Consider the following 11849-nt stretch of genomic DNA (forward strand, 5'->3'; position numbering starts at 1 on the left):
ATGAGCGGTTAATATAATTTTTGGTAACTGAAAAAGTTGTTAAGTTCCAACTCAGTCACTGAATGTTCAGACATTCAAATTTAGGAATCCAAAACTGAAATTTATTCCAATGAATATGCACATACGAACATATTTTTCACTATTCGGAAAGAAAACTCGCTGTTGTGGTATAAAAAATCAATTTAAGAAATCATCCAGAACACTAAGAAATATGTCCTCGTGTGTATATTGAAACAAATTTTCAACTTTGGATTTTCAAATTGTACTGGTCGAACGTGACTAAGTTGGAACTTGAAACTCTTTTAGTGACCAAAAGTTACATTATCCCCACAATGAGTGTGTGTATATATATATATTAGCAGTCGACTGTTTTTGTGTGTGTGAAAAACATCTTTCTTTAAACTATGGCAGAGGCATTGCGTCCTTTGGTAGATTTTCCACCATCGCCATGGAGTGCAGAATACTTGGCTTCTTTATCCCCAAGTGATTCGGTATTACTTTTCATCTAAAGTTCTTACATTGTTGTTTTGAAAAGAATTTCTTATTTCGATTCTTAACAACATTGATTGTTGCAGGAAATCAAAACGTACACCGAACGAGTTGATGAGCTAAAACTTCAAGTTAAAAATATGCTAAATGGTTCTGCAAATGATGCAGTGGAGAAAGTAAAACTAATTGACTTGCTACGCCGCCTTGGCATATCCTATCACTTTGAAAATGAGATTGCAAATCAACTCGCTACCATTTTCAATTCCAAATCCATCGATGCTGATGAACTTGAGTACGACCTATACACCGTTGCACTTCTTTTTCGAGTATTCAGACAACATGGTCACAAAATGTCTTGCGGTGAGTAAAAGAACAATATAAATCAACGTAGTAAGCGAATTTGAGCTGGTGTTCGCCTTGTATAATTGATTGATTTTCTTGAATATTGACTGTGAAACAGAGGTTTTTAACAAATTCAAGGACGAAGATGGTGAGTTCAAGAAGGCGCTATCTAGTGATGTGCAAGGCATGCTAAGCCTGTATGAAGCTGCTCATTTGAGCGTGCAAGGGGATGATATACTAGATGAAGCCCTTGATTACACAATCGCCAATCTCAAGTTTATGGTAAACCAGTGTAGCTCTCATCTTGCAAAACATATAGCTTATGCCTTGCACCAACCTTTTCACAAGGGCATATGGAGGCTAGAGTCGATGGGATACATTTTCTTCTACGAAGAAGAGGAGCTGCATAATGAAGTACTGATTAAGTTCGCAAAATTGGATTTTACTCGCGTGCAATTGTTGCACCAGCGAGAACTTGCCGAGCTTGCAAGGTACGTATGTAATACAAAGAGAAGGAGTTGTTAATTATATGATCAAATCTGTGTGTACTTATTGCAGGTGGTACAAGGATAAACGAATTGATTCAGAATTTTCTTACGCGAGACAGAGAATTGCAGAATGCTACTTGTGGGCAATGGGTACTAGTTTTGAGCCACAATATGTAGAAATTCGAATCAACACCGCGAAAGTAATACTTAGCCTATCGATCCTAGATGACACATTTGATGCATTTGGTACAATTGAAGAACTTCAACAATTCACAGATGCAATTCAAAAGTGGAACATAACTGCAACTCATCGACTGCCAGATTACATGAAATCTCTTTATAAGATGATCATGGGTGTCTACGATGAACTTGAGAGTAACTTGAAGAATAAAGAAAGATCTTATTGGGTCTCTTACGCCAAGGATACGGTACAGTTTACCTTTGAAGCTGGTCTCACCTTAAAATTTTTATTTTTAATTATTATTATTAGCAGAAGTGGGAGTGGAACCGGTTTATATCTACGACTGAACTGTGACATGTATTGGGACATCATACCGGTTTGTCCGGAATTTACCATGCAGGGATGAATCCTGGGATGGACGGCTCTTCGGTATATAGTTGGGTGGGTTCTCCGTCACCACCACGTCAAGAGCTCTTTAACCCCGTCGTTACCTAGTCAACTCATATGTATTTGTTAATATATTTTCACTATCAATACATTGAAATTTTTTTTGGTTTTCTTATTAGGTGAAACAATTGGTGAAAGCCTACCACCTTGAAGCAGAGTGGTGCAACAACAATTATGTACCATCATTTGAAGAGTACATAGAAAATGCATCAATCTCAAGTGGTTATCATGCCGTTTCGGTCTTATCTTTTGTTGGGATGGAAGAAATTGCAGGGATGGAGACATTTGAATGGTTCAAAAATTCCCCAAAGATCGATCGAGCCACACGTAGAATGTGTCGTTTGATGGACGACATAGTGTCAACCAAGGTATGAGATAATGTGTATATGATCGATATATCGTCTTTGTTATCTTCCAAGATGATATATATATACATTTTCAGGACGAGAAAAAGAGAAGCCAACATGTTTCCACAAGTGTTGAGTGCTACATGAAGCAATACAAGATTTCATCGGAGAAGGAAGCAATCGAACACCTTAAGAGGGAGATTAAGGATGCGTGGAAGGATATAAACGAGGAATGCATGGGACCAACTGCCCTATCGATGCCTCTATTAGTCCCATTCCTTAACCTTGCTCGCGTAATGGATGTTTTCTACAAGCATAAAGATGGGTACACAAATTGTGAGAGCTTGAAACATTACATCAACTCCTTGTTCATCGAGGGCATTCCAATTCAAGACTATATAGATCAATATTAGTTGAAATACTCCTTATAAACAGTCATTCTGTGTTTGTTTTGCGGTAAAATGATTGTGTTTTCCTTATTACCCAAAAAATTCTCGGGGTCGTTGTCCCCAAACCGCCAATGCCCTCTCATTCCAAATCCTGGCCTACAACCTTGTATGCGAGTGTATATTATTTATACCCCCATGTTGTTTTGTTGTGTTCATAATTTATTTGTATCTTATAAGAGAAATATTTATCGATTGGAAGACTTAAAAAGCAAGAAGAATTGGTCTTGCGGCGGTCGAACTTTGCATGAAGGGTAAGATTCGATTGCTCCCGCCTTCAAAAATTTATTACGAACCTCATAATCTTTAAAGGAAAAAAAAAACCCAAGCGAAACACAGTCGAAAACAATATCGAGAATTTATAACGGAGCTTATTTAATGAGAAGAAACTGTCAAAAAAACCAATGACGATTTGAATAAAGGATGAGGGTTGTGGTAGGTCGACAGCAAATGTAAAACTTCGTCAAATTTATGAACATGAATCGAAACGAGGATTAAGATGATAATAACTGTTTATATGAGGTCATAATTATAAACTTGTAAATGTGCATAAGTATATATCAAACACTTTAAAAAATGCTACAAACGCACATAATTAAAGAGCGATGGGATAATAAAGAGAAGTAAAAGCTATAAATGTATCTGAAAGAAAGAAATAAATGAAGACGTTAGAAAATTTTAAATGCATGAACTCGTTTTAATTCTTTTATTATCATCCTATAAATAGTTGTACATGTTTCATGCTTCAATAACCAGACTCAAAGATCAAGTATTTACATCTTGAACGCCATGGCAAGGATGAATTTAATCTCAATCATGTTGGTTTTAGTCGTTGTAATTGGTGGATCGATCGCGACTGCACAATACCTGCCTGGACATGGTAAGCAGTTTAAAGAATGTGAGGAGAAGTTTGATGAAGCCGACGGGACACTTCTATACGACTATACATTCCTCGAGAACGGGAGTCTTAACGAAACGGTCTGCAAAAAACTTGTGCATTTTGGTCTCCCTTGTCATATGTTTTTCACAAGTATTTCCCTAAGACATTCTAAATTTCAAGGAGAAGATCAAGAGTATAATATTTGGAACAAGACTGCCACAATGTGGGATACTTGCTCTAATTAACATGAAATAATCTTAGTTTAAGATCAAGTTCTATTTTTATAGAACAAACTTCATGTAATTTACTTGAAGTAATGAATAAAGTCTTTATTGGATACTATACTCTAAACTTACGATTTTTTTTTTGTTTATTTCAGTTGACAGAATAAAAAAGATAACATCTTTCCAATTCTTTTTATGTATGATATGCTTTATATAGTGGCTGCTTCTCATGTGCCAATAATAATTTGTGCATGTGCAAACGTTAACGGACAAGAAGATATCCGCATAACCAACGAGAGGTGGTTCAGTTGTCAATCGACGAGGTTAGTCATATGTGTCTAAGATTCGATTCTAATGATAAGTATATTTCTCAACAGTATTTCAAAAAAAATAAAAATCATATCCGCATAAGTGACTAAGAGTTCAATTGGAGATTTCATTTTCATCCTTATTATCAGATTTTCAGTCACATCAATTTTTTAAAAATGAGTACAACTAGCCTTTCAAAAAAAAAAATTACTACAACTAGAGCCCTTCAAAATCTAGGGTTTTACATTCTTCACTCTTAAAAAAATTTCTTCCTCAAAATTCAAACCATACCCAAAATGTCGAATTCAAACTATATGCTACCGGTCCCACACAATCCATACTCTCAAACGGCTCGTTAAATCGCGAGCCAAAATGCCTCTCAATCCTCTAACTCGAACAACTAGTCTCTGAGGTGTCATATAATTGACTCCATCTCGTAGCACTCTAATACTGCTCGATTTTCGGACATTCCAATCATCCCAATGATAACGTCAAAAACACAAAACTCTTATCACCACTAAATCGCTCAGAAGTCATGCTCCCCTAAGTGAAAAACCCAATCACTCAAACACTACAAACATGAAGGGTTTGTCCAATGGGGCTTTACTAACCAAATTTCTCCCAATGGGGTAGCACTCAAAAGCAAAGCAAACAAGAAAGGGGCGGTAACAAAAGAATTGGTTAGCCCTCGAATCAAACGAAACATGACACCAAAAATTAAAACGAAACATTAAATACTTTTGATATCCTACTGATCAGGAGAATGGGAGATAGCCTAGTTGGTCTAGTTATCTGTCCAGGACTTTGAGGTGCAGGGTTCTATTCTCACCAGGGGGGTTTGGGATTTGGGTAGTTTTCCATCAGTTGTGGTGGCCTTCATGCCCCTCGGGCATGGCTTAGCGTGTGTGTGGCCTGTGGGCCTTTCAAAAAAAAAAATATCCTACTGATCAGTGAGAACTGTTTTGTAACCCAGAGCGAAAATTGGTACAACCATGAGGGTATACCCCAAGTGGCAAAGTCCCGCCAACACAATCGAAGAAAGACTCACAAAGAATTGGAAAGGACAACAAAAGGGCAATAAGGAACCAACCCAAAACTACATATCCCAAAGCCCAGATCACCAAGCAACATATGCAATTCAAAAAGAAAAGCAGCCTAAGAGTTAAGGGCATACAATGCCTGAAACCCAACTGATTTAACACAAACTCAAGTCACACCTGCAACAAAACAACCCTAACAGCCCGTAGTCATAATAAACAACAACTCAAATGAGAGCGCATCTTTCTGTCGTCACAAATTTACAAGCATTGAAAACATGTCAAAAAATAAGGACCCTCACACAACCTCGCCCTGATACCATGTCAAAAATTCACCCCGCTCATTACAAATTAATATTGTCAAGGTCATCCAGATCCCTTGGATATATCGAGCCCGCACAACTTTGTTCTTTATGGACTGTCTCACTTAATGATACTTAGGCTCAATGAAAAAGAGTTATGTGAGAGGGTATGAATCTTTATTTATAAACTACATCCCTTGGGTTTATCCTTTCGATGTGATACTAGTCTTGACAATTTATAAGTCTTGACACTGATTAAACACAATGCCTAACACAGAACAAGATTGGCTGCATTCAAATTTGTTCTTCAAGCTGCATGACCAAACCCAATAGCATATGAAAAACATGTAATATTGCATATATCTCAAAAATATATGAGAGGCTATAAGAACACGGAATGGTAGAAATACCAACTCAATCATTCTTCTCAGACCTTAAACACATTTCAGATAAATTTTATGGTTTTAAAATAAATTCATTAGTCAATTGTAATCACCGAATAAATATAATCTAATAAATTTAACCACCAAAAAAAATAACAATATAACCAGCAACTTAAATTGTATCACAAAACTCATATATTTATATCTCCAAAATAAGGGTAAAATTTTGTCAAATCTATACACATGAATCAAAATGAGAATGATAATGATAATAATTGTTTATATGAGATCATAAAAAGGTGGAAATATTCATAAATATATATGAAAGACTTCAAAACAAAGAAGCCACAAACCCACATAATTAAAGAGTTAGGGAATAATAAAGAGAAGGAAAACCTATAAATGTATTTGAAAGAAATAAATGAAGGCGTTAGAAAACTTGTGCATTTTGGTCTGCCTTGTCATCTATTTTTCACAAGTATTTCCTTAAAACATTCTGAATTTCAAGGAGAAGATCAAGAGTACAAAATTTGGAAGAAGACTGCCATCATGTGGGATAAGTGCTATAATTAACATGAAAGAATATTAGTTTAAGATTAAGTTCCATTTCTATAGGACAAACTTCATGTAATTTATTTGAAGTAATGAATAAAGTTTTTATTGGATATTATTTTTCAAACTTAGGATATTTTTTCTTTGCTTATTTCAATGAACAAAATAAAGAGATAATATTGAATTACCATTATAGATTTGTTTCTCCCAAGCCCAACAAATGAGCCACACCCAACTCACTAAGCCTTACAATATTTTCAATCACACCAATTTTTAAAAATTAGTACTACTAGATCCCTCAAAAACCTAGGTTTTACATTCTTCCCCCTTGAAATAATTTCGTCCTCAAAATCCAAACCATACCCAAAATGTCAAACTCAAACTATATGCTACTAGTCCCAAATTATCTAGAATCTCAAAGCGTCCGTTAAATCTTGAGTCGACTTGTTATTGAGTCATTTTATCCCTCTTTTAGGAGAGACCTTCAGGAATTCCCCTCAATCCTCTAACTCGAACAACCAATCGTTGAGGTGTCATCTAATTATTTACTCTCCTCTCGTAGCACTCTAATACTACTCGATTTTTGGACATCCCGTTCATCTCGAGGATGACGTCAAAAATACCAAACTCTATCACTACTAAGTCAGCTTGAAACTCATGCTCCCCTAACTAAAAAGCCCATTAACTACAAAACACTACTAACAAGAAGGTTTATCCAATGAGGCTTAACTAACAAAATTTCCCCATTGGGGTAGCAATCATACATAAAGCAAACACACAAAAGAATGGTTAGCCCATACTCGAGACCAAAACCTAAAACGAAATAATTAAATACTTCCCGTGTTCTGCTTATCAGCGGAAACTATTTTGTAACCCAAAACAAAAATTGATACAACCATGAGGGCATACCCCTAAGGGCAAAGTCCCACCAACACAACCAAATCGAAGAAAGACCCACAAAAAACACTGAAAAAAGATAACAAAAGGGAAATAAGGACCCAGCCCAGAAATACATATCCCAAAATTTAGATCACCAAGCAGGATATGCACCTCAAAAAGAAAAGCAGCCCAAGAGTCAAGTGCATACAATTCTCGAAACCCAACTGATTTAACAGAAACTCAAGTCACCCTTGCAACAAAACAACCCCAACTGCCCGCTATCATAATGAACAACAACTCAAATCAGAGTCCATATTTCTGTCGTCACAAATCTACAAGCACTGAAAACATGTCGAAAGATAAGGACCCTCACCGTCTAACATAACCTTGTCTTGATACCATGTTGAAAAGTCCACCCCGCTCATTACAAATCAATACTGTCAACTTTGGGTTTTTCAAATCCCGTGGATACTTAAGACTCACACGGAGTTGTTCTTCCTGAACCGTATCACTTAATGGTACTTAGGCTCAAGGAAAAGACCTTGGTTGTGTTGACAATTTATAAGTCTTGACACTGCTTCAACACAATGCCTAACACAAAACAAGATTGGCTGCAATCCAATTTGTTCTTGAAGCATGACCAAGCCCAATAGCATATGAAAAACATGTAATATCACATATATCTAAAAAATATAAGAGACTACAAGAACATGGAATGGTAGGAAAACCAACTCAATCATTCTTCTCAAAGCTTCAACACATTTCAGATAAATTTAGGTTTTAAAATCAATTCATTAGTCAATTGTAACCACCGAATAAATATAATATAATCATTTTAACAACCAAATAAATAAAAATATAACCAGCAACTTAAATTGTATCATAAAACTCATATATTTATATCTCCAAAACAAGCGTAAAACTTTGTCAAAATTATAAACATGAATCAAAATGAGAATGATAATGGTAATAATTGTTTATATGAGATCAAAAAAACGTGAAAATATGCATAAATATATATCATAATTAAAGACTTCAAAAAGAAGAGGCTACAAACCCATATAATTAAAGAACCGATGGAATAATTAAGAGAAGTAAAAGTAATAAATTTATCTGAAGGAAATAAATGAGGACGTTAGAAAATTTTAAATGCATAAACTCGTTTTAATTCTTTTATTATCATCCTATAAATAGTTGTACATGTTTCACATCTCAGTAACCAAACTCAAAGATCAAGTATTTTACATTTTGAACACCATGGCAAGGATGAATTTAATCTCAGTTATGTTGGTTTTAGTCTTTGTAATCGGTGGATCGATCACGACTGCACAATACCTGCCTGGACATGGTAAGAAGTTTAAAAATTGTGAGAAGAAGTTTGATGTAACCGACGGGACACTTCTATACGACTATACATTCCTCGATAAAGGGAGTCCTAATGTAACGGTCTGCCAAAAACTTGTGCAGTTTGGTCTACCTTGTCATCTGTTTTTCACGAGTATTTCCCTAAAAAATTCTGAATTTCAAGGAGAAGATCAAGAGTACAAAATTTGGAAGAAGACTGCCAGTCTGTGGGATAATTGCTATAACTTGAACGAATCAGGTTAAGATTAAGGTCTACTTTTATAGAACAAACTTCATGTAAGTTATTTGAATTACTAATGAATAAAGTTTTTATCCAATGTTAATCTGTGGGCTTATGATTTTTTTTCCCTTTTCTTTCAATTAGCAGAATAAAAGATAGTATCTTTCGAATTCTTTTTATGTCTAATAACTCATGACAAATCAAATCCATTTGATATTGAACACAATCAAATCAATTTCTTCCAAACCTAACATTGACCTCCAGATATTATCAATTTGGGTACATGATCTCACAACAAAACCAGAGAAGCGACTATCTGCGGAAAGTGATCAGGAAAAGGAAGAAATATCTGTAAGAATTTCTTTAGATTTTAGATAATAAACAATAAAACATAATCATAGTAAATCTTAGAACTTCATGATTTTCACAATTAAAGCAAACAAAGAAATTAAAGAAGTATATGGGAAGGGTAGCTGCTTGATCCATGATGTATTCTTGAGAGAGAGAATCAAAATTTCTGTAGAGATCGAGAAAACTGTGTTTTCTCTTCCTAACCCTCTTACTTTTGACCCACGCTAATAATGATGTAGAAAAACTTCAGTTTTCATAGGGTAGAGAGAGGACCAAAGACCTTGAGGCTTGAGGCCTCCAATACCCAACCCCAACATATATGAAACAATGAAAATCTCCTCTATTTTATATCATTCGGTTGTTCTAGCCTAGCGGCCCATGCTCTCAGCTGCCTTGGTCTCTACTACCACAACCTAAACGAACAAGCAAAAGGTAGACAATACTATCTATCTTTGAAGAAATGTGCATGACTTTCGAGTATCAACAAGAGACATACATTGCAGATGTAAAAACAAATGACAAACTCAATCAGTTGAAGGGACTTGATGATATTTCTAGATTAAAAATGCATTTGAAACATTTATAAAAGGTGCTAAAAATCGAACAACGAGCAATAATTGACTACTTGTTGGCCTGCTCCTAATAAAATTAACAGTTCGCATAACCCCACGAGTCGTATCAAAGGAGAGAATATACAAAAACCAAACGACAATGGAAGTCTAATAATAATGAAGATGATAATGATTGAATTGAAGCTAACTTGTATTAATAAAACAAAAATGACATGTAGCCCATAGACTTGGTAGCCCATGGGAGTCCACCATGTTTATTTCATTGATTTAATCAATGGAATAGTTTTATTTCCACTTATTTACATAATTCATTGTCTAAAATTTATTGTTTTAACATAGATTCTATTATTTTTTAAAACACAGCCTATAATTGATTGTTTTAGTTCTGAATTTATTGTTTTTGAAAATTCAATTGAAAAAAAATAATGGAATTAAGAAATTTCATTGAAAAAAACAATTAAATTAAGATTTACCCGATAAAACTCATCGACAATGATCTTTTTAGAATGAGTTTGATGTGCTGATTCTGAATATGTAATTTTTTTTAAAAAATCTAACATGTATTTGGAGAGTTAAAACGTTTTAAAATTTCATTTAAAATACTTCGGCTCCCATAGGCTATCACTATATGGGCCACCTAGCACTACTCTTAACATATATAGAACTTGTCTTTTACCATTATGGATATTGGATGTTTGTGTCAAAGCATCCTCTCCTAAAGATGCTATCTTCTTGGTTATATTATAATGTCATGCTCGGCTCATCTTGTCACAATAGTCATTACACTAGTGCTATATATAAAGTAGTTTAAGCTGACCTTAACTTTCGAACCTCTTGAATATTATTTGGTCTTGCAAACGTTTAGACAGTGAACAGACATTGTGAATCTGTGCAAGGAAGAGCTTTTCTTCTTTAGGAGTTGTTTCTTTTAATCTCAAAATATATCTGAGATTAAGGGAGAGAGACACAGCATGCCCGTCCCCGGGTGACTGCGATTATCTTCTCCGACAATCTTACTGCCAGAACTTGCAAACAAGAAAAACCTGAAAATTTAATTTTTCAGTGACGCTTCTAAGTTCTAAGAGCAGAAATTTCAGTGCAACTTGCCTTCAGATTGTGCAGTCTATTAAGTGAAAAGTTGGCTTCTTATATATATATATATATACGACGACTCAGAATTATACAAAGATCCTACACAATTCAATCCATCGAGATTTGATGTAATGATAATCTTTGATCAAGCTAGCTACTTCTACAAGTACAACGACCTTCCAGCTCAAGTTAAAGGTATGATATACATTGACTCGAAGGGGCTCCCTGCCGTAAGACAGATTAACTGCTAATGTTCTATTTTTGGGTTATCGTCTGCCCTTTGGGTTTGCTATTGTTATGGTTTGTTCTTTTCTTTCTTGGTGCTTGTTCTCTTGTTCTTTTTGTCCATGGGTTAGGTTTAGTCCCCCCATTGTGAGCCACCGGAGAATGGCTATTCTTCTCCTCCTTATGAAATAAAATTTATGGTTTGTTTAAAAAAAAAAAGAAAAAAAAAATCTTTGATCAAATAAGACTTGTGTACGTAATCCTTGTATAATTCTGGGTCGTCCTATATATTGTTGTTTTGCCTCAACAAGACATCCTCTATCTCAAGTGTAAGTATATAGTAACATGTCCATAACTACTCATGCAAGCATTGCATTTGCATACAGGAAATATAAAAACCATACAGTTTAATACCATTTGGATCAGAAATTCAGGAATGAATTTGGCAAAAGTCGCTATGTTAGTCTTCTTACACCGGCTAACTAGTCCTCTAATACCCAAAATTTCATTATTTTTTCAGCTCTCCTTTGCTCTGAATACTTGTTTAGATGGACGGTAGATCAAATGAGACTTATCCTGGTTAAATTATATTAGAAATGCCATTGAAACATTAATAAAAGGGTGGTAAAAATAGAACGAGGAGCAATAGTTGACTTATTATTTTTTCAACACAATATTGCCACGTACTACAAGCCAAAACTTCTGTTAGAACCGGGTG

At 35.0% G+C, this 11849-nt stretch overlaps 1 protein-coding gene across 1 annotated transcript; it reads left to right on the plus strand.

Moving 5' to 3' along the window:
* The first annotated feature begins 404 nt into the window (after window positions 1-404).
* LOC119987724 (probable terpene synthase 6) lies at window positions 405-2871 on the plus strand. Its single transcript, XM_038832645.1, has 6 exons — window positions 405-491; window positions 576-849; window positions 950-1322; window positions 1390-1747; window positions 2067-2315; window positions 2390-2871. The coding sequence occupies exons 1-6, from the start codon at window positions 405-407 to the stop codon at window positions 2705-2707; spliced, it is 1659 nt and encodes a 552-aa protein (XP_038688573.1). The 3' UTR covers window positions 2708-2871.
* The last annotated feature ends 8978 nt before the right edge of the window (window positions 2872-11849 follow it).

Source organism: Tripterygium wilfordii, chromosome 21 (genome assembly GCF_013401445.1).
Source record: "Tripterygium wilfordii isolate XIE 37 chromosome 21, ASM1340144v1, whole genome shotgun sequence".
NCBI classification, from domain to species: Eukaryota; Viridiplantae; Streptophyta; class Magnoliopsida; order Celastrales; family Celastraceae; genus Tripterygium; species Tripterygium wilfordii.